The sequence below is a fragment of the Astyanax mexicanus genome, chromosome 22 (genome assembly GCF_023375975.1).
Source record: "Astyanax mexicanus isolate ESR-SI-001 chromosome 22, AstMex3_surface, whole genome shotgun sequence".
Taxonomy (NCBI): Eukaryota; Metazoa; Chordata; class Actinopteri; order Characiformes; family Acestrorhamphidae; genus Astyanax; species Astyanax mexicanus.
In genome coordinates this window covers 11,276,855-11,300,667 of record NC_064429.1, presented here as the reverse complement: position 1 = coordinate 11,300,667, position 23,813 = coordinate 11,276,855, and the positions used below count along the sequence as shown (strand labels likewise).

Here is a 23,813-nt window from a genome sequence, read left to right as displayed (position 1 = left end):
GGGCAGTGATATTTTTGGCAACTTGTGCCACATTGCTCATATTTTGGCACGGAATTGCCTTTTCGGATTGAAACATGCATTTCAATCCCAGCAGAATCGCGTTGTCCTACTGCGCATGCGCAGAATGCCACCGGCTTGAATCTGCTGGCGTATATCCGTGGCTCTGCGGCTCTGCAGACAGACCCTTCTCAACTTGTTTGGTGAAAATTACGTGGAGTGGGCGGGGTTTGAGCAGTCACACGGCCCCGCCCCCCGCCTCTGTCACGCCAGTTCTGGCTCCAATTTGCCTCTACTGCCTCTTCAAGCGCAGGCAAGATGGCAGCTTCCATTTCGGCCATATTTTGGCTTTAAAACGCCTTAATGAGAGTAAATGGGGACCGTCCAGTCCATACTTTTATACAGTCTATAATCACAACCCAAACTCCACAACGCGCCAAGCAGCACATTTTTAGTTGCTGCGGAAGCACAGCTCATTTAGGCTCAGCTCAGCTCACCTCAGGACTTGTTGTGCTACTAAGATATAAGGTAAGTTCGACCAGGTCCTTTATTTTATGATCATGTAACGTTATGTGTTTGTAGTGTCTTACACCACCTGCACGTGCTGGCCTTGCCTCTCTTTCTAGGTAGTTAGCTAACGTTAGTTGTCTAAGGATAGCTAAACATTGCCATAGTTTAAATGTAATATGAATTGCATTTGAAAATGAGCAGATTTTTAAAACTTGTCTTATGAATAAGCTAATTTGAAATAGTTTTTTTGTGGGAAAAACCTAGATAAAATAGCTTAATGACGAAGTGTGAGAAAATTAAAACAGCACAATATTTTTCCTCAGGTGTAAGCTTAGCGCTGTTAGCTTAGCATTAGCTCAGTGTTCGTGTGAAGAATAAAGTTAACGTTATATGTAAATTTCATATAAATAAGCCAACTTGTTGTTGAAATTGTTTTGTTAAAATACTGCACATATTTCTGGTCAGGTGTTAAAAGTGTATCCCCGCATTATATTACCGCGGTCACGCCATCTGCACTCAGAAAACGCTCGGTCGCGCTATCCACACCGAAAACTGGAGTGCGCGTCTAAACCGTGTTTTACTGTAGCAGCGTGCACAGCGCACCCGGAGGAGCGGAGACTGGCGCTTCTCGTGCAGAGACTTAAAATGGAACAGAAACGAGTTTTACACCTAAATAAACATGATTTAACGAGGTCTAATCCACAAATATACACCAGAAAGACCACTTCTTATCTGTAGAACAGTGTAACGTTTTGAAAAGGTTTGGAGTGTTATTAAATAAGCAAATCAAATTGTTATAAAATCACAGCCCTAAATTCTTAAAGATCTTATTCTCATGTATCCCAGATATATGTTTGAAGTGATATTACTGTATCATTTTTGAGTAATTGAATACCAAAACTATCTATTCGGTTTTGTATAAAAGGGATTTTGGAGTGCTATAAAACCAAAAAAATCTAATTCTTCTTAAATCAGAACATGAAATCCTTAAATAATACCTTCCATACTATTAATGTCATGCATGTATACTGATTGTACAGTATCATTTTGGAGTAAATGAATACCAAACTTAGGAAAAATGTATATTCGGTTGTGCATAAACCAGATTTCGGTGTCCTATAAAACATGCAAATCAAATTGTTATCCAATGAAACCAAGAAAGTCTTGACAATCACATTGCATACTATTAATGACATGAGTAACAAATGATATTACTGTATCATTCTGGAGTAATTGAAGACCAAACTTAGGAAAAATGTCTATTCGGTTGTGCATAGACCACATTTCAGAGTCCTATAAAACCAGCAAATCAAATTGTTATCCAATGGCACTAACAAAGTCTTGAAGAACACATTCTATACCATTAATGACATGAGTAACAAGTGATATTACTGTATAATTTTGGAATAATTGAATACCAAACTGAGGAAAAATGTCTATTCGGTTGTGCATAAACCAGATTTCAGAGTCCTATAGAACCAGTAAATCAAATTGTTATCCAATGCCACTAATAAGGTCTTGAAAAACACATTCTATACTATTAATGTTATGGGTATCAAGTCATATTACTGTATCATTTTGGAATAATTGAATACCAAACATAGGAAAAATGTCTATTTGTTTGTGCATAAACCAAATCCTATAAAACCAGCAAATCAAATTGTTGTCTAATAAAACCAAAACAGTCTTGAAGAAAATATTCCAATCTACCAAGAACATTAGTCACAAGTGATATTACTGTGTCATTTTTGAGTAATTGGATAGCAAATTTAGAAAAAAATGCCTGTTCAGTTGTGCATAAACCAGATTTTGGAGTCCTATAAACCATCAAATCAAATTGTTATCCAATGGAACCAAGTCCTTCTTGATAAACACATTCCATACTAGTTTTATAGGACCCCGAAATCTGGTTTATTCACAACCGAATAGACATTTGGTATCCAATTAATCCAAAATTATACAGTAATATCACTTGTTAAATATTAAAAAAATATTTAACACGCGAAAAATGTCTCTTCGGTTGTGCATAAACCAGATTTTAAGGTCCCATAAAACCAGCAAATTAAATTGTTATCCAATGCCACCAAGACATTCTTGAAAATCACATTCCATACTATCATTGACATGAGTAACAAATGATATTACTGTATCATTCTGGAGTAATTGAATACCAAACTTAGGAAAAATGTCTATTCGATTGTGCATAATTTTTTAGAGTCCTAAAAAAACAGTAAATCAAATTGTTATCAAATGCCACCAAGACAGCCTTAAAGAACACATTCCATACTAGTAAGGACATGAATAACAAAGGATATTACTGTATCATTTTGGAGTAATTGGATACCAAGCTTAGGAAAAATGTCTATTTTCTTTTGCATAAACCAGATTTTAAGGTCCTATAAAACCTGCAAATCAAATTGTTATCCAATGCTACCAAGACTACCTTAAGAAACACATTCCTTACTATTAATGACGTGAGTAACAAAGGATATTACTGTATCATTTTGGATTAATTGGATACCAAATTTAGGAATAAATGTCTATTCGGTTGTGCAAAAACCTGATTTCGGAGTCCTACAAAACCAGCAAATCAAATTGTTATCCAATGCCACCAAGACTGTCTTGAAGAACACATGTCATACTATTAATGACATGAGTGAAAAGTCATATTACTGTATTATTTTGGAGTAATAGAATACCAAACTTAGGAAAAATGTCTATTCAGTTGTGATAAACCACATTTTGGAGTCCTATAAAACCAGCAAATCCAATTGTTATCCAATGCAACTAATAACGTCTTGAAAACCACATTCTATACTATTATTGACATGAGTATCAAGTGATATTACTTTATCATTTTGGAGTAATTGAATACCAAACTTAGAAAAAATGTTTATTCGATTGTGCATAAACCAGATTTCTGAGTCCTAGAAAACCAGCAAATCAAATTGTTATCCAATGGCACTAACAAAGGCTTGGAAAACACATTCTATACTATTAATAACATATGTATCAAGTGATTTTACTGTACCATTTTGGAGTAATTAAATATCAAACATACGAAAAATGTTAATTCACTTTTGCATAAACCAGATTTCAGAGTCCTATAAAACCAGCAAGTCAAATTGTTATCCAATGCCACTGAGACAGCCTTAAAGAAGACATTCCATACTATGCATGACATGAGTATCAAGTGATTTTACTGTATCATTTTGGAGTAATTGGATACCAAACTTGGAAAAAATGTCTATTCGGTTGTGCATAAACCACATTTCAGAGTCCTATAAAACCAGCAAATCAAATTGTTATCCAATGTGACTGAGACACTCTTGAAGAACACATTACATACTATTAGTGACGTGAGTAACAAAGGATATTACTGTATCATTTTGGAGTAATTGGATACCAAACTTAGGAAAAAATTCTATTTGGTTGTTCATAAACTAGATTTGGGAGTCCTATAAAACCAGCAAATCAAATTGTTATCCAATGCCACTGAGATAGCCTTAAAGAAGACATTTCATACTATGCATGACATGAGTAACAAAGAATATTATTGTTTCATTTTGGAGTAATTGGATACCAAACCTAGGAAAAATGTATATTCGGTTGTTCATAAACCAGATTTCGGAGTCCTATAAAACCAGCAAATCAAATTGTTATCCAATGCGACTAAGACACTCTTGAAGAACACTTTACATACTATTAGTGACGTGAGTAACAAAGGATGTTACTGTATCATTTTGGAGTAATTGGATACCAAACTTAGGAAAAATGTATATTTGGTTGTGCATAAACTAGATTTGGGAGTCCTATAAAACCAGCAAATCAAATTGTTATCCAATGCCACTGAGACAGCCTTAAAGAAGACATTTCATACTATTAGTGACGTCAGGAACAAAGGATATTACTGTATCATTTTGGAGTAATTGGATACCAAACCTAGGAAAAATGTATATTCGGTTGTTCATAAACCAGATTTCGGAGTCCTATAAAACCAGCAAATCAAATTGTTATCCAATGCCACCAATACAGCCTTAAATAACACATTCCATGTTATTAATGACATGAGTAACAAAGAATATTACTGCATCATTTTGGAGTAATTGGATACCAAACATAGGAAAAATGTATATTTGGTTGTTCATAAACCAGATTTCGGAGTCCTATAAAACCAGCAAGTCAAATTGTTATTCAATGCCACTGAGGCAGCCTTAAAGGAGACATTCCATACTATGCATACCATGAGTATCAAGTGATTTTACTGTATCATTTTGGAGTAATTGGATACCAAACATAGGAAAAATGTATATTCGGTTGTGCATAAACCAGATTTCAGAGTCCTATAAAACCAGCAAATCCAAATGTTATCCAATACCACCAAGACAGCCTTAAAGAACACATTCCATGTTATTAATGACATGAGTATCAAAGAACATTACTGTATCATTTTGGAGTAATTGGATACCAAACATAGAAAAAAATTCTATTTGGTTGTGCATAAACCAGATTTGGGAGTCCCATAAAACCAGCAAATCAAATTGTTATTCAATGCCTTTGAGACAGTCTTGAAGAATACATTCTATACTATTATTGACATGAGTATCAAGTGATATTACTGTATCATTTTGGATTAATTGGATACCAAACTTAGAATAAATGTCTATTCGGTTGTGCATAAACCAGATTTTAAGGTCCCATAAAACCAGCAAATCAAATTTTTATCCAATTCCACTGAGACAGTCTTGCAGAACACATTCCATACTATTATTGACATGAGTAACAAGTGATATTACTGTATAATTTTGGATTAATTGGATACCAAATGTCTATTCTATATGACACAGTAATATCACTTGTGACTAATGTTCTTGGTAGATTGGAATATTTTCTTCAAGACTGTTTTGGTTTTATTAGACAACAATTTGATTTGCTGGTTTTATAGGATTTGGTTTATGCACAAACGAATAGACATTTTTCCTATGTTCGGTATTCAATTATTCCAAAATTAAACAGTTATATCACTTGTTACTCATGTCACTAATGGTATGGAATGTGTTCTTCAAGACTTTGTTAGTGCCATTGGATAACAATTTGATTTGCTGGTTTTATAGGACTCCGAAATCTGGTTTATGCACAACCGAATAGACATTTTTCCAAGTTTGGTATCCAATTAATCTAAAATGATACAGTAATATCATTTGTTACTCATGTCAATAATAGTATGAAATGTGCTTTTCAAGACTTTATTAGTGACATTGGATAACAATTTGATTTGCTGGTTTTATAGGACTCCGAAATCAGGTTTTTGCACAACCGAATATACATTTTTCCTAAGTTTGGTATCCAATTACTCCAAAATGATACAGTAAAATCACTTGATACTCTTGTCAATAATAGTATAGCATGTGTTCTTCAAGACTTTGTTAGTGTCATTGGATAACAATTTGATTTGCTGGTTTTATAGGACTCTGAAATGTGGTTTATGCACAACCGAATAGACATTTTTTCCATGTTTGGTATCCAATTACTCCAAAATGATACAGTAAAATCACTTGATACTCATGTCAATAATAGTATAGAATGTGTTCTTCAGGACTTTGTTAGTGGCATTGGATAACAATTTGATTTAATGGTTTGTAGGACTTTGAAATCTGGTTTATACAGAAGTGAATCAACATTTTTTGTATGTTTGATAATTAATTACTCCAAAATGGTACAGTAAAATCACTTGATATATATGTTATTAATAGTATAGAATGTGTTTTCCAAGACTTTGTTAGTGCCATTGGATAACAATTTGATTTGCTGGTTTTATAGGACTCTGAAATGTGGTTTATGCACAACCGAATAGACATTTTTCCAAGTTTGGTATCCAATTAATCCAAAATGATACAGTAATATCACTTGTTACTCATGTCATTAATAGAATGGAATGTTTTCTTCAAGACTTTCTTGGTTTCATTGGATAACAATTTGATTTGCATGTTTTATAGGACACCGAAATCTGGTTTATGCACAACCGAATATACATTTTTCCTAAGTTTGGTATTCATTTACTCCAAAATGATACTGTACAATCAGTATACATGCATGACATTAATAGTATGGAAGGTATTATTTAAGGATTTCATGTTCTGATTTAAGAAGAATTAGATTTTTTTGGTTTTATAGCACTCCAAAATCCCTTTTATACAAAACCGAATAGATAGTTTTGGTATTCAATTACTCAAAAATGATACAGTAATATCACTTCAAACATATATCTGGGATACATGAGAATAAGATCTTTAAGAATTTAGGGCTGTGATTTTATAACAATTTGATTTGCTTATTTAATAACACTCCAAACCTTTTCAAAACGTTACACTGTTCTACAGATAAGAAGTGGTCTTTCTGGTGTATATTTGTGGATTAGACCTCGTTAAATCATGTTTATTTAGGTGTAAAACTCGTTTCTGTTCCATTTTAAGTCTCTGCACGAGAAGCGCCAGTCTCCGCTCCTCCGGGTGCGCTGTGCACGCTGCTACAGTAAAACACGGTTTAGACGCGCACTTCAGTTTTCGGTGTGGATAGCGCGACCGAGCGTTTTCTAAGTGCAGATGGCGTGACCGCGGTATTATATTAGCATTAGAAGTAACGTTAAGTAACTTACATGTAAATATTATGTAAATAAGCCAATTTTAAATAGTTTGTTGTTGGAAAAATTCAATAAAAAAGCCTAGCGATTAAAAAAAAACCTTGCAAGATTAAAACTGCACATATTTCTCGTCTAGAGTTCAATGAATGTGTATTCCCACCATTAGCTTAGCATCAGCATGAAGAATGTAAATATTATATAACGTTAAATAAGCCAACTTTGAATAGTTTGCTATTGGAAAAACTTAATTAAAATAGCCTAAGGGTGAGACAAGGTCTGGAAAGATTAAAACAGCGGAATATTTCCAGTCCAGAGTTAACTGTGTTTTTGTAAAAGTGTATGGCTCCCCCGCTGCAAAAAGCCTGCAGTGTGTGGAGCGGTAGAGCTTAGATCGGGCCCAAAAATCCAGCCCGACCCGGCCCAAATCCATGCACTTTCTGCCCGAGCCAGACCCGACCTGAGCCATAAACTGTCCTTCTGAACCCGAGCCATTTTTAGTAATTAGAGCGTTAAAATTTAGCTATTTAAAACATTTTCGGGCTGTTTGAATTAGCGAAATCTGTTGAGAATTATGTTAAATAACCTTGCGACGCTGAAGAAGCATAGACCTATTATTATTTCTTTATTTTTTTATTCGCTTCTTTCTTTCTTTATTCCTTGTCTGTTGTACAGGCAGTGTGAGGTTGGTGGATGGTGGCAGTCGCTGTGCTGGGAGAGTGGAGGTTCTTCATAGAGGGCAGTGCGGAACAGTGTGTGGTGATGACTGGGATATGAGTGATGCTGCAGTGGTGTGTAGAGAGCTGGGCTGTGGAGAAGCTGTAGATGCACTGGGCAAATCTCATTTTGGATCAGGATCAGGACCAATCTGGATGGATGATGTGGACTGTAGTGGATCAGAGTCTAGACTGAAGAACTGTAGATCACCAGTATGGGGTAAACATGACTGCAATGAAACCCACAATTCTGGAGTCATCTGTTCAGGCAAGCTACACTATGTTCATATAATATGTGCACTGTATTGAATAGTTACATTGTGTGTCTGTGCTGTCTGACTTTCATTTATTAAATCCTGTTGTTATCTCATTGTTTATGCTCTTGTGATATTTTAGGAGCCAGGCTGGTTTTAGGTTCTCGCTGCTCTGGGAGAGTGGAGGTTCTTCATGGAGAGAGCTGGGTCACAGTGTGTGATGCTGACTTTAACCAGCAGGATGCAGAGGTTGTGTGTCGAGGGCTGGGCTGTGGTTCTCCTGTGGAGATTCTGGGAGCAGCTGCTTTTGGTAGAGGGGAGGGTCAGGTGTGGTCAGAGAAGCTTCAGTGTAGAAGAACTGAATCTCAGATTCACTTCTGTCCAAAATCATCTTCACTCAAACACAACTGCTCCCATGATAATGATGTGGGACTGGTGTGTGCAGGTAAGTGTTTTTCAAAAAATGTTTCCCATTTTTACTCTTACTAGTTCATAATTTGGTAAATTTTTCTTGTTCTTATTTTCTCTTACACAGACAGTGTGAGGTTGGCGGATGGTGGCAGTCGCTGTGCTGGAAGAGCAGAGGTTTTTCACAGAGGACAGTGGGGAACAATTTGTGGTGCTGGTGCAAATTTCATAGCGGGTTTTGTCATGTGTAAAGAGTTGGGCTGTGGAGAGCCGTTTAGGACTGATGCAGCTGTTCCAGGATCTGCACCGATCTGGATGAGTCATGTGAAGTGTACTGGATCAGAGTCTACACTGAAACACTGTGGATCATTAGGGTGGGGTGAACACAGCTGTAATCATAATATGGATATTGAGCTTTTTTTGAGAATTATTGTTTTAATTAGACAAAAACTGTAATACGTACGTATTACATGTATTACATTTGTGAACTTTCTGAGAATGTTTCGACACATCATAGACAAAATCAAATCAGAGATCATATGATGGAATGTCACTGTTTTGTATACCTATTCCGTATTAAATATTCTATTACATAGTAAATTCTGACAGTTACAGCTAATGTGAGAAGCAGTGATGTTTTTTTTAACATTTGCTTTGACTTTTATTTAATTGCTGAAAATATTAACCCAAGATATTGTCTAGTCAGTTTCATTTTGTTTGATAAAATTTAATTTAATAAAAAAGGGTCTGCAGTACTGATTTGCTAGAGCACAACATTTGTTTACAAAATTATAACCTGAATGAAACAAAATGCATTAGTCCTTTCCACTTCCAGACAACTTCTCAAACACTTTATGTGCCAAAACAAAACCAGTCAACACACTGTAATTAGAAACATAGTGCCATTTCCAGCTTAACAATTTAGTGCTGGACGATATGACAAAACTTATGTCACAATATATTAATTTTAGTCGATGTGTTATCGTTTTGATATAAATGTGTACAGCTCAACTGAACAACTTCCTGATGTGTACATTATCACACACTGAGATTGCCAGACTATGGTATTCTATACCACTCTGCTGTTTCGCTTTAAAAAAATCAGTCAGTAAAGATGCTGTAAATACTGTACATATCTTAAAAAAATGTTATAAATTGATGCTCCTTTATTCGTATGCAAATTACAAAAAATATAAATGAAGGTCACACATGCCAGATATTCTAGGCTACTCTAAAATAGTTAACATTTTTACATTTATTATTACAATAACAGCTTAAATGCTTTGCTGTGTAATAATAAAATATACCAGCCCTGCTTAAAATGATTAAAAATAATATGCAAATATGGACAGAATTAAGATATCAAATATGGACAGAATTTACATATTTAATTATATTTTGACCAACAAAAAAAGTCAGAATAAAAAAAAAAATTTTTTATTGTTTTTCTATGAATCTTTTGTTATGATTTTCAAAATGGCGGATTAGCCACTATGGCTATTTGGCGATGCCAACTGTTTTCCTAGCTAAATTAATCTGTATTATTAACATGGATGAATTGGATAGATTATGTGGTTTGATATGATCTGTGAACTGGGATCTAGCGTCGGAGGTCAGAGGGCACAAAGTAGGGTAATTAATGAGCAGTATTTTTGTTATTTGTGTTCATTTTTTTTATTCATTAATGAAGTGAACATGTTAATTTGACAACTCTAGTATTTTTTCATCTCATTACTAGCCTTCTGTTTTGTTTAGCATTTGTCTATTATACAAGTCTTTATTTAATCTGATTGTGAGAGAGAGAGAGATTTAACATTTTTGCATTACACACAGATCACAGGACATCCAGACTTGCTGATGGTCCTCATGTTTGCTCTGGGAGAGTGGAGGTTTTTCATGGAGCGTCTTGGTTCACAGTGTGTGATGCTGACTTTGACCAGCAGGGTGCAGAGGTTGTGTGTCGGGAGCTGGGCTGTGGTTCTCCTGTGGAGGTTCTGGGAGCAGCTGCTTTTGGTAAAGGGAAGGGTCAGGTGTGGTCAGAGGAGCTTCAGTGTAGAGGAGATGAATCTGAGATTACTCTCTGTCCAATAACCTCTTCACACAAATACAACTGCTCTCATGGTAATGATGTGGGACTTGTATGTTCTGGTACAGTATAATATGTGATATTATCGTCTAACATTTCTTTATATAATATACAGTATAGGAGAGAACTTGCTCTTTTACGAGTCTCTTGGTTGTAAATTCAGGTCATACTCAGGCTCGGCTGATGAACGGCTCAGACTCCTGTTCTGGTCGAGTGGAGCTCCAGTACCTCAGTGAGTGGGGTACAGTGTGTGATGTAAGCTGGGATATGAGAGCTGCCAGTGTCCTCTGTGCTCAGCTGAAGTGTGGGAGTGCTGTGGCTGTGTTGGGGTCAGACTGGTTTGGGGAGGGGAGTGGCCGGATCTGGGCGGATGTGTTTGATTGTCAGGGGAACGAAACACACCTGTTAAAATGTCCCATTTCATCATGGAGTCGAACTGCATGCTCTCATAAACAGGATGTTGGACTCATCTGCAGTGGTGAGCTTTTAAGAATCTTAAACATTCTTATCAATGGGCTGTAAAGTGATTTTAGGAGGAAGTGCCCTTATAATGTTCTTATATATATATATTTTTTTTTTTACTTCACTTCAATTAATTTACTAATGTATCTCAGTTTTGAACATGTATATACATTTCCATAGACAATTTTGATTTCTGAAAATCATTTTCTAATTTTGCTCCATATATAGCTCAGCTAATGCAGCAGTACCTGAAAAACAACAATGTGTTTAATTTCTAAATCTGATTTATTTCAAGTGCTGTAAAAACAATCTTATTAAGCCTGTAAAATCTAAAATATATTTGTGGTACTTTCAGGTTCTTCTCTGGCGTCTCATGAGGGAGGAGTGCGGTTGTCTGGAGGGATGGAGTGTGAGGGGGTGGTGGAGGTGTTCTTCAGGCAGGACTGGAGGAGAGTTCTGCTGGACTCCTGGAGTGAGTCTGAGGCCTCTGTGGTCTGCAGACAGCTGGGCTGTGGTTCTGTACTCAACACCTCCAGCTCCTCTTCATCCAGTCCTGAACACAGCTACATGTGTGTGACGGGTTTCAACTGCTCTGGGAGTGAAGCTCATCTGAGGAACTGCAGCAGCTCACAAGCAGTTAACTGCAGCTCCACAGTACAGCTCTACATCACCTGCTCTGGTACATTTAATTCAAATTATTTGGAGTTGTAGTGAATAATGCCTGTTGTTAGGGGGAAATTGTTTTATTTTGTTTTATTGTAAGGGTTATTATAATTATTATGAATCTGAAATGAACCAATCATCATGTGACTACGGCTGAACTAAGAAATCATACTTTGAACTGGTTTCTCTTAATTTTAGGCTACAGCTCCATCAGGCTGGTTGGTTCTGGGGGAGACTGTGCTGGAAGGCTGGAGGTTTTCCACAGTGGATCATGGGGGACAGTGAGTGATGAATTGTGGGATATTGAGGATGCGCAGGTGGTCTGCAGACAGCTGCAGTGTGGAGTCGCCCTCAGTGCTCCAGTACCGGTACCAGCCCGGTTTGGATCTGGAACTGGACCCATATGGCTGAATGAGGTGGAGTGTGAGGGGAACGAGGCGTCTCTGTGGAACTGCAGATATCAGCTGTGTGGAGAGGATGAATGTGGACACAAGGATGATGTAGGAGTCGTCTGCTCAGGTACAGTGTGCTGATTGCTGGTGTTCTTACAACACTTCACCTGTCAGACCTCTAAATTTTCTCTTCAGTGCTGAAAGTGAGACTTAGTTAAACTGTTAAAATAAGACTTGTTAAACCAATCTAAAGTTGTTGCCATGTGGGTCAGCCAGACCTCTTCCTGTACCTTTTTTTTTCTTGTTTTTTTGAATGTGTCAGAATGTATCTAAAGGGCAAACTAAATTGTTTCAAATTGATCTGTATTTTGGTGTCTTTTTTAGGTATTATGATAAAAGTGCAGTTTACTACAAAGTCAGCAGTAGAGTGCAGTAACACATTCTCTTCTAACTTTACTACAGACTAAGACTTAATTTATTCTTATTTTTGCGCCAATTTCCAAAGCTTTCTTTAAAACAAATATATTCAGTTTTTTTTTTTTTTTTTTTACAATATACACTTTTTTGGGGTCCTGTTCTGTTTAAAGGCCCTGGCACTGCTAACTTTTGTACCATTTGAGCACACTGGATTTTGTACCATTTCAGGTTATTAACTGGGCTGGAGTGCTTAAATGGCAAAAAATGGGGGTGTTCTAAAACTTTTAACTAATAGTGTAGATTTATTAAGTTTGTTTTAAACTACATGAAAACTCCAGTGTCTAACATAAAGCATTTTCTCTCATCAGAGTATAAAGAGATCAGACTGACTGAGGGCTGTGAGGGGAATCTGGAGGTGTTCTATAATGGAACCTGGGGGAATGTGTGTAACAATGGGATGGATGTAGAAACAATTGGTCTCATCTGTCGGGAGCTGAACTGTGGAAGATTTAAGACTGAGAGAGCTACCAAAGCACGAGTGGAATCAGCTCCTAACTGGCTGGATGATGTAAAATGTAGGAAACATGACTCTACTCTGTTTCACTGTCCATCTTCATCCTGCAGTCAGAAGAATTGTGATAGAAGCAGTGAGGTGACTCACATTACCTGCTCCGGTATGTTGTTTTTCTTTGTAGTAGATGAGCATGAGTAAAACAGTTTTTCATGGAAAGTTGTGTTGAAAGAAAGTGTTGTGGTGACCGGATCACCCTCACTTTTCCTCATCCTCTTTCCCTGTGTAAGTGTATACAACCTGAGTAAATATAAAATAATTTTTAAATAATCATTTTATTTATTAAGGGAAAAAAAATATCCAAACACCCCCTAAAAAATAAAATGTGATTAATTACACTTTTTGGATAGATGAGTATTCAGTTTCACTTAACTCAACCAGGCCTGATTACTGCCAGACCTGTAGAATCAAGAAATTCTTTAAATTCCTTTATTCCTGATCATTTAAAATGAGCTTTTTTATGTTTACTCGGGTTATCTTTGTCTGATAAAGTTTTTTTTAATAATCAGAAAAATATCAGTATATCTGTAGGGGGCAAATACTTCTTCATGGCAATGTATGTGTGCAGGATTGCTTGAGATTTTTTGGGACTACAAGCTACACCTTGCTGTGCTTTTTACACTCATCTGGTCATGCTGGGAACACATTTTAATAAAAAGTGTAAAGTGTATCAGAAAAAATTACATTTGTGAGTGAAATAATAAGATATATTACATTGAATTACATTACATTTGGCAGATGCTTTTGTCCAAAGTGACTTACAATAATGGTGTACATTTACTAATAGGAGCCTGTTCTGTCCGAAAATCGCACTGAAAAATTGTTTTTGTCATTGCTGGAATAGTTCGGTGGGGTTAGAGAAAAAGAGCAGTCTGGTGCAGCTTGAAGTTTCCTGTGCGCCCTGTTAGAATGCCTGGTGTTATTTGAAAATCACAACCAGACTGACTTTTAATTCTGTGCGTTGGTGTGAAATGAGGGGGTTTGCCGCTCAATTGAAACTCTCAATTGTTATTGCTGAGATCATTATTTTAGTAATGAGTTTAGTAGTATTGATTTGATTTTTGTAGTATTTATAGCATGTGTCTCCATTTCTAGGAGAGAAGAAACAGCTTGCATTTGAAAACCTTCAAAAATTCTTCTTATTTCCAAACCAGGGTCAGTGCTCAAGTACGAATATTTGACTACCACTCCATTCACTACTTGAATAAGTATACATATTAATCAGATTTGTTCGTGCCTACATTCTAACTTGTTTTGTCAAATAATTCTAAACTTCCCTTTTCATCAGTTGATCTTTGATTTGAGTGAAAACTGATTAAATAAAAACACTAATGCAGTTTGCTGTAGTTTTGTTATAAAAATGTAATATTATTCATGTGTCTGTTCATGTGTGATGTAGATTACATGCCTATTAGGTTGAGAGGAGGAGAGGAAATCTGTTCTGGGAGGTTGGAGGTGTATCATAATGCTGAGTGGGGGTCTATATGTGCTGATCTGTGGGACATCAGGGATGCTCAGGTGATCTGCAGGCAGCTGGGTTGTGGGCCGGCGCTGAGTGTTAATAGAAGAGCTGTTGATGGTTCTGGTGGAGGAACTATCTGGATGAACAGAGTGAAGTGTAGAGGGAATGAGATTCACCTGTGGGACTGTCCTCATTCCCTGAAGAACCACACTGACTGCTCCCACAGTGCTGGAGTCACCTGTGCAGGTGTGCGAGAACGTTTTTTAATCTAGTATTAACTTCTCTTAAGATAACTATGGTTATGTTAAGCAGTGTACTCTGTATTTCAGTCAGGTTCAATATTATTATTATTGTGCTCCTCTGACCTGTAAAAGGGAGAATAGCATTTATATTATGGCTGATTTAGGCTCACAACACTGATAAATACACTAAGTAACATTGGCAGACAATAATGCAACAATATTTTTGAAAATACCTACAATATGACCATATCAGCCATATACTTCTTTTGTTTCAAAGACAATAAACACAAAAACAATAAATACCATTTCTTAAATAATGCTGCTCTAATCTCTTTCTCCTTCTGTAACCTGTAACTGTAACTGTAACTTTTTCTTGACCATTTTTATGATATTTCTTTCAGACGTATTTGTCACATTACCTTTTTCATCTGAAACAACTACAACTTACACCACAGGTACTCTTTTAATTAGTTCCTTTGTGTGATTTTTTTTTTAAGTTTAAACAAAACTATGCAGTGTTCAACAGTGTTTTTATTCTGTGTTTTCAGTACCAGCACAGCTAACAGAGAAAAAGACCCTCCTTCAAAAAATCCATCATCTAATTTTCCATACACCTATCCAGTGTCTCTCCTGGTTCTGGGATCTGTGCTCTTCCTGGCCTTAGTGCTTCTGGTTGTGCTGTTTTATCAGAACAGAGTGCTCAGGAGAGGTAGGGAGATTTAGAGATCATCTAAAATCCACTTTCTGTACTTTCTATAATCATCATTAGTCCTTCAATCTGTCATCAGTCTTCTCTTCTACTGAACTGACTCCATGTTTCTTTCTTTCTCTCTCACAGTGATTTCTAAGGCGAGGAGGAAGACTCTGCTTGAGGCAGTCTATGAAGAGATTAACCATAAATGTGTCACTAACAGATATACTAAAAGAGGTAAATTATATGTAGAGAGTTTCACTGAAGGCAGTCTTCTCACAGTATGTAAAGTGGATCTAAGGTCAGATATCAAATAGCAATTCTGAGTGTTTAAATGACTATAAATGAAAAAACTACATGCAGTAAATCAATTGTAGCATTGTTACCTTATCTTACAGGTTCAAAATAATATGTGTTACTCCACTGACTATAATAGGAAGAATTACATATCTGTTACTATCAATTCAGCCCTGTACTGCTGTTAAAAAGCAGAGGAAAGGGATTGGGTTTGTTAGCCAACTTTCCCATTTCACCTTAAATGGTGCAAGAGACAGCAGAGGCTGCATCATTTAAGGCGGAACAGAACAATTAAATAAAAAAAAAGCTAATCCAAGCTCCATAACAGGAATTAAGAAATTGACAATTGTTCCTTAATCACCAACCTTTCTGAAGACATACAATGCCATAAAATTAGCTAGGTTACTGAACCTTAGTGCTTCTGATGACGTATCTGGTGCATGAAGTGTTGTCCCAATTCTTATGGGGAGGATTTCACCCTTTACACTCAAAGAATGGTTGGGGTAAGTGGTAGGGCCATGGGGTGAAATGGGATTGGGCTTAAAGCCTCATCTCATTTTCAGACTTACAAATACATTTTTTTGCTGTAGATTTTGATTAAATAATTGAACTTTGGCATTCTGACTGTTCTGATCTCCTTTAACAGGAAGTTTTATCTCTGAAGATCAGCATTCAGGATATGAGGACGTAGATGAGGAGCTTCTCTCAGGTAAGTTGACATATACTGAATGTGTGTTAGAATTTTTAATGCAGAAGAAAAAACATATATATATATTTTTGTTTTATAGAAAAAAGTTCCATGCAATATGTGTAGGGTTCTGAAGTGTTTTAGCAGTTAGCATCAGGCTTCAGGCCGATAAGACTAAAAATAGTGAGCGTGGTTAGCGGGTAATGCTAATGCTAAATTCAATTTATCTTTGACTACTCCAGTATATCCATGTCTGGCACAAGTTAAAAACAATGTCTTGCCTACTGTACAGTTTGTAATAGTGATTTTAGGATTGCCCAGGGGTAACTACAGGATTGCAAAAGGCATGTTGAGGTGAGTTAATATCCTTTGGTGTGTGGGAGTTTTTTTTTTTTTTTTTTTTTTTTAAAGGGACACACTTTGATTTGTCAACCAGTTCTGATCGCAGAGGGCGACAGTACCAATACATTGAAAACCCCTTAGTATTTTAAAAGTTTGAGTCTTTGAGTAACAGTGTCTTGCTGCCATCATCCTGATGCTGCTGTGCTGCAATGCATTTTTTAATTTTTACAGAAAACTATGGCGAGGTCTATGATGATATCATACCTGCTGAAGAGAGCCCACACATTACAACAGGTTTGGATATTTTAATACGTACGATTTATTGTGGACACATGGTAAACATGCAAATTATATTTGCTTTTCACCTTAATCAAAAATATATCTATATATGTCTGTGCAGCATACATTATTATGGTTTTCTATATTATGATAAAGTGTGATTTTTTTCACACCTATAAAGAATGTGTCTTCTTTTTTTTTTTTCATTTTTAAAAGCACACTGAGCAACATGTTTCAGTTAATTAATGCATTTCATACTGTTTTAGATAAATAAATTAATCATTACAGAGAGAATAAAGGTTTTCTCAACCACCCTTGTGGTCCCATGGGCTCACAAGCCCGTTTCTCATTATAGATTAAGCAAGTTTGGACTCTTGTACTTTGTCAGAACGGACTTGGTAAGTTCGGCTCACGAGTGCATACTCCAGAGAACAGGACTTTTATTTTGTAATTGGAACTGCTGTGATCAGTAGAGTAGTAGGTGCATCCTTAGATGCATTTCCACAAACATACCCTACACCCGCCTCACAGGGCAGACAAACCGTCTTTGTTTGGTCCATCGCTCACCAGCCTTGCTGTAGTTCACAGGGAACCCACAATATTCCCACACTTAATCAGAGTTTCTGTAATCAGGATTAAAACTAGTTTTATATACTCTGTAAAAGCATGAGAAACACAAAAAAGTTGTTTGTATGTGTAGTTAAAAGAAACTGTGACTTATCTTCATGGTGGATGTTATGTGTTTGGATCTGCTGTCTGCAGGTGCAGCTTTAATGCTGTATTTTGTGTGTTTACTCTCTCTGAAATTTGTCTCCAGAAGGACTTTGTACCTTCCTTTGCCCACAGACACACACACACACACAGACACAAGGAGGTGGAGCTGTGTTAATTAGTGCTGATGCTTTTTAAAAATATGGCGAAATGAAAAAAAAAGCTTCTTCTGATTTGTCACTGAAAATGTTTGATAATTTCCTCTCCTCTTTCTAATAAGGTCATAGTGAGTGTGATTGGCGGCTGTGGGGAATCTCTCTCTCTCTCTCTCTCTCTCTGTCTCTCAGGTTCTTGAGTCTTATCTGGCTGAGTAGAGGTAAAGCTTGTTCTGCTGCTGAGTTGAGCAGTGTGTGTGCAAGAGATGGAAATCCGAGTTCTACTCATTTTTCTATTGACCACTGTCACTCTCGTCACATCTGGTAAGTATAATATACTGGTAAAAAAAAATATATATATAATATATATACAGCATATTTAAACTAACTTTGTGCACTGTATGTATACTGGCCTCTTTTTCTGTTAGGATGTTGTTGGAAAGGCAGTGAATGGTATAAATTCCTTTATCCTCGAAGAACTTAACTACTTTCTCCACATCGGGCCGGGGATTGTCATGCACCGTGAGAAACCACGGACTCACTGCGCCAGCGTAGGGTCTTACAATGGGTTCAAGGATTTCATCTCAATACCTAAGAGCAGGCAGGGTACTGTTGTCTAACCTGTAGAGGCCTGGGCATCTACAGGCCTCCCCAGACCATCACTGATCCCCCACCAAACCAGACATGCTGAATGATGTTGCATAAAGTGGCATTTAATTGAAAAGTATATATTTACTTTTTGATCTTACATTCATGTGATTTACACTTTGCTATCATCCAGTCAGCCCATTTTAGTATTGCTATAGAAGTACAAATTAGTGAACTGATTTCTTATGATCTCTAAATGGGAGCTTTTGATGTCCATGATTTGGTTTAAATGTATTTCAGCCTTGTTTGAGTATTATTATTTGAGTATAAGTGTAATTATTCTCTGATTATCAGTATGTTTGTTTTTTTCTCCACACAGACAGTGTGAGGTTGGTGGATGGTGGAAGTCGCTGTGCTGGGAGAGTGGAGGTTCTTCATAGAGGACAGTGGGGAACAGTGTGTGATGATTACTGGGATATGAGAGATGCTGCAGTGGTGTGTAGAGAGCTGGGCTGTGGGGAAGCCATAGATGCACCACGGAGAGCTCGCTTTGGATCAGGATCAGGACCGATCTGGGTGGAATATGCTAACTGTGCTGGATCAGAGTCTTCACTGAAGAACTGTAGGTCGTATGATTGGGGTAGACAGAGATGTAATCATGATGAAGACGCTGGTGCTGTTTGTGCAGGTAAGATGCAAAAAAATAAAACATATTACACAGAGATGTAAACAAATGTGATGAGGCCTGTGTTGGAATGTACTGAATTAATTAAACAACTGTTAGTTGTTTTATATACACCCCTGTAAAAAAACTTCTTTGTAACATGAAAAGTTTAAGCCTGAACCTAAATTCACTTTCATACACTTAATAAATGGATTATTACAGAGGTGGTTTTGAATGCTTTGGTTTAGAATTAGCAATTACGAAATAATATATATATATATTTTTTTTAAATCCTTGTATTTCAGTTAATGAAAAGTGCAAAATATAAAAATCACTGCCCCATATTATTTAATTCCCTTCTATTCAAATTAACCTCCCAGCCCTCCCAATGCTGTGTGTTAATATTAACGTACATGTTCTCTTTGCTCTTATAAACACATTGTAGAAGTCAGACTGGTGGGCAGATCTCGCTGCTCTGGGAGAGTGGAGGTTCTTCATGGAGAGAGCTGGGTCACAGTGTGTGATGCTGACTTTGACCAGCAGGGTGCAGAGGTTGTGTGTCGAGAGCTGGGCTGTGGTTCTCCTGTGGAGGTTCTGGGAGCAGCTGCTTTTGGTAGAGTGGCGGGTCAGGTGTGGTCAGAGGAGCTTCAGTGTAGAGGAAACAAATCTCAGATTCACTTCTGTCCAAAATCATCTTCACTCAAACACAACTGCTCCCATGATAATGATGTGGGACTGGCATGTTCTGGTAGGTATTTCACTTCCTTTTGTCAATTTCACACAAAACACTGACAAAAACACACATCCACCAAATTCAGATAACAGACAGGTGACGGAGACATAATAAAGGAATTATAGGAATAATAAATTATTTCATTTAGACTAAGATTAGTAATATTTAAGGAACTACACACAGTGTGTAATGCAACATGTCAGATGTGTGGCATTCCTAATGTGCTTTCACTAATGTGATTTTGCGATGTGGTAGAGTGCTGATCGTGGGTCCAACAGTATCCAGCACTTTTTAGTGGATTAGTGGATTGACCTGTCAATGTGTTTAGCCATGGCATAAGCACATCTTTCTTCTGACTAGCCTTGTAATCTGATGCTTTCTTCTGGGTGCAGTGTTTTTTGATGATCAATGTACACAAATACTATACTGTAGGTGACAAGCGACTTGTTGGTGGTCCTCACGCATGCTCTGGGAGAGTAGAGAAGCTTCATCGGAATTCTTGGCTTCCAGTGTGTGATGCTGACTTTAACCAGCAGGGTGCAGAGGTTGTGTGTCGGGAGCTGGGCTGTGGTTCTCCTGTGGAGGTTCTGGGAGCAGCTGCTTTTGGTAGAGCAGAGGGTCAGATGTGGTCAGAGGAGCTTCAGTGTAGAGGAAACGAATCTCATATGTACCTCTGCCAGACATCTCCTTCCTTGAAACCCAACTGCTCTGGTCTCACAACAAGGATGTGGGACTAAGATGCTCTGGTATGATGAAGTATGTTTGTAAAAGATTTAGATTAGTACTAAACTGTGAGCAATTAGTTTGTAATTACTGTATTTTTTTTTATTATTATTGTATTGTATTATTGTTGCCTACTGTTTTTCCTCTGTAAATTCAGGTCACACTCAGGCTCGGCTGATGAACGGCTCAGATTCCTGTTCTGGTCGAGTGGAGCTCCAGTACCTCAGTGAGTGGGGTACAGTGTGTGATGTAAGCTGGGATATGAGAGCTGCCAGTGTCCTCTGTGCTCAGCTGAAGTGTGGGAGTTCTGTGGCTGTGTTGGGGTCAGACTGGTTTGGGGAGGGGAGTGGCCGGATCTGGGCTGATGTGTTTGATTGTCAGGGAAACGAAACACACCTGTTAAAGTGTCCCATTTCATCATGGAGTCGAACTGCATGCTCTCATAAACAGTATGCTGGAGTTATCTGTAGTGGTGAGATCTTACAGTTGCAGTATAATAAATAACTGAAAGTTTATTACTCCCTCATTTTAAGCCAAGTAATATATTTTTTTCTCTTCAGGTTCTTCTTTGGCGTCTCATGAGGGAGGAGTGCGGTTGTCTGGAGGGATGGAGTGTGAGGGGGAGGTGGAGGTGTTCTTCAGGCAGGACTGGAGGAGAGTTCTGCTGGACTCCTGGAGTGAGTCTGAGGCCTCTGTGGTCTGCAGACAGCTGGGCTGTGGTTCTGTACTCAACACCTCCAGCTCCTCTTCATCCAGTCCTGAACACAGCTACATGTGTGTGACGGGTTTCAACTGCTCTGGGAGTGAATCTCATCTGAGGAACTGCAGCAGCTCACAAGCAGTTAACTGCAGCTCCACAGAACAGCTCTACATCACCTGCTCTGGTAAGCATTGCACAGTTAATAAATGTATAATTTTATTTGTATGTATGATAACATGCAAAAGTGCCTCTATTATCCATATTTTTGAACATTTGAGAATAATTATTTGGCAAATATGAGTACATATACACAACACATATCTTGTGAAAGGAGTTTGAAAACATCTTTTGTATTTGTGTAAATTTTAGGTACATCTAACACAGTCCACAGCTCCATCAGGCTGGTTGGTTCTGGGGGAGACTGTGCTGGAAGGCTGGAGGTTTTCCACAGTGGATCATGGGGGACAGTGAGTGATGAATTGTGGGATATTGAGGATGCGCAGGTGGTCTGCAGACAGCTGCAGTGTGGAGTCGCCCTCAGTGCTCCAGTACCGGTACCAGCCCGGTTTGGATCTGGAACTGGACCCATTTGGCTGAATGAGGTGGAGTGTGAGGGGAACGAGGCGTCTCTGTGGAACTGCAGATATCAGCTGTGTGGAGAGGATGAATGTGGACACAAGGATGTTGTAGGAGTCGTGTGCTCAGGTACTTCGTATCTTGAATTGCTCAGTTTGTAATGATCTTGTAATCAAGTACCAATGCCCTATCTATGTACAACTGGAGGTACATTTTGAATAATTAAAGAAGAAACTTTTGCACGTTTAAATCAATGTGCATAACTAGCTAGCTATCTTTCTCCCGCCAGAGTATAAAGAGATCAGACTGACTGAGGGCTGTGAGGGGAATCTGGAGGTGTACTATAATGGAACCTGGGGGAATGTGTGTGTAAATGGGATGACTGATGAAACGGCAAAATTGATCTGTCGAGAGCTGAACTGTGGAAGAACTGGCAGTGAGTCTTGGTCTAAAGCAAGAGTGGAATCAGCTCCTAACTGGCTGGATAATGTAAAATGTAGGAAACATGACTCCACTCTGTGGCACTGTCCATCTTCATCCTGGGGGGAGAACAGGTGTGATAATCGCAATGAGGTTGCTTGCATTACCTGCTCAGGCAGGCAGATATGATGAGGTGTTAAAGACTTTAAAGAATGCTAGAACTAATGTAGTTTGTAATTGGAATTTCATAATATTTGATTTTTTTGTCCTACCACAGAGAATGGAAATACACTAGATTTGACAAATTGGCTGTGTGATTCATCTCCTCATGAGAGACCGTGCTCAAGTAAGAAAACTTATCATTATCAAAATGATCATGTCTTTGATAAACTACACTTTCTTTCTTTTTGACTGCATGTTCTGCCAGCATGCTTTCACTAATAAGCAATTCTTGTCTTTGCTCGCACTGTTTTATTTGTAGTTTGCATATTTTTTTGCACTTTAACATATTTTAGATAACACTTCTACAGTGATATTTTTAACAAAGGTTTAGAGGGAGATTCTGGGTAATGGAGTCCATCAGAGTGTCTATGTAAGTCTGAGGAATTCAGGTGTAGACAGGACAGGTGTGGTGGATGGGGGTGGGTAATATGGACCTAAAACAATATCACGATGTTTCATGGCATTTATCGCGATAACAGTACTCTTGGTGATATGACAAAACACTGAATTAAAGATATTATTTTAAAAATACACTACTGAAACAAAATAAAAATTAAATTCTGTTTTTGCATATGATATGGCACCCCCCTGTAATGATGTAGGTTACCCCTACCTATTACAAGTACATATTTGTATATATACTTACCTGTTACTGCATACCACTGTTTATACTTACCTTCAGGGTCCTAAAAGAGTACCAGTGGATTAACTTGTGCCTTATACTTACCTGGGTGAGTCCAACCTCTGTAGAAGGGGAGGGGAAGGAAAAGACCTGAAACTGAACATGTATAGTAATAGTTATGTATATAATTATGCATTATTATTATTATTGTTAATATTTTTGTTATTGAATAAGTATGGCATTCCTGTTTATGTATTTAATGCTTTCGGTGATTTTGAAAGTATTTCAATTGTTTGTTTTACCTGTAATTGTTATTGGTATATTCTGGGGCGGGGCTACCTGTATATATACCCTCTTAAAATGGAGGTAAGGGGTCTTCTTCCCTAGATACGCTGAAGTAAGCAAAACCTGGTTGAAGGGATGTACATGGTTTATACTAGACTTTAGACTTCGCAGTCTGGGTCTTATTCCTCTGTTGAGAGGCTGTTTACTTTTGTGTTTTTCTTGTTAATTTAATTTATTTTTTTTGTACGTATCTGCGCGCTGTAAATATTTTTTTTTTCTCTTCGTGGTGGCTGGCAATAA

General features: G+C 37.5%; 3 protein-coding genes across 3 annotated transcripts; all 3 read left to right on the top strand.

Annotated features, from left to right (window-relative positions):
• Nucleotides 1-282: 282 nt before the first annotated feature.
• On the top strand, nucleotides 283-13,254 carry LOC125787068 (scavenger receptor cysteine-rich type 1 protein M130-like). The gene is made up of 8 exons (XM_049470851.1): nucleotides 283-525; nucleotides 7,820-8,128; nucleotides 8,257-8,363; nucleotides 10,475-10,670; nucleotides 10,772-11,086; nucleotides 11,426-11,749; nucleotides 11,932-12,252; nucleotides 12,911-13,254. Exons 2-8 carry the CDS (start codon nucleotides 7,918-7,920, stop codon nucleotides 13,252-13,254), a joined length of 1,818 nt encoding a protein of 605 aa, XP_049326808.1. The 5' UTR covers nucleotides 283-525; nucleotides 7,820-7,917.
• Nucleotides 13,255-15,395: 2,141 nt separating this feature from the next.
• Nucleotides 15,396-20,114, top strand: LOC125787015 (deleted in malignant brain tumors 1 protein-like). The gene is made up of 6 exons (XM_049470760.1): nucleotides 15,396-15,526; nucleotides 15,656-15,745; nucleotides 16,452-16,514; nucleotides 17,067-17,129; nucleotides 18,948-19,256; nucleotides 19,678-20,114. The coding sequence occupies exons 5-6, from the start codon at nucleotides 19,046-19,048 to the stop codon at nucleotides 20,022-20,024; spliced, it is 558 nt and encodes a 185-aa protein (XP_049326717.1). The 5' UTR covers nucleotides 15,396-15,526; nucleotides 15,656-15,745; nucleotides 16,452-16,514; nucleotides 17,067-17,129; nucleotides 18,948-19,045; the 3' UTR covers nucleotides 20,025-20,114.
• On the top strand, nucleotides 19,752-23,296 carry LOC125787067 (scavenger receptor cysteine-rich type 1 protein M130-like). The gene is made up of 6 exons (XM_049470850.1): nucleotides 19,752-19,823; nucleotides 20,550-20,711; nucleotides 20,846-21,572; nucleotides 21,758-22,093; nucleotides 22,254-22,553; nucleotides 23,289-23,296. Exons 3-6 carry the CDS (start codon nucleotides 21,296-21,298, stop codon nucleotides 23,294-23,296), a joined length of 921 nt encoding a protein of 306 aa, XP_049326807.1. The 5' UTR covers nucleotides 19,752-19,823; nucleotides 20,550-20,711; nucleotides 20,846-21,295.
• The last annotated feature ends 517 nt before the right edge of the window (nucleotides 23,297-23,813 follow it).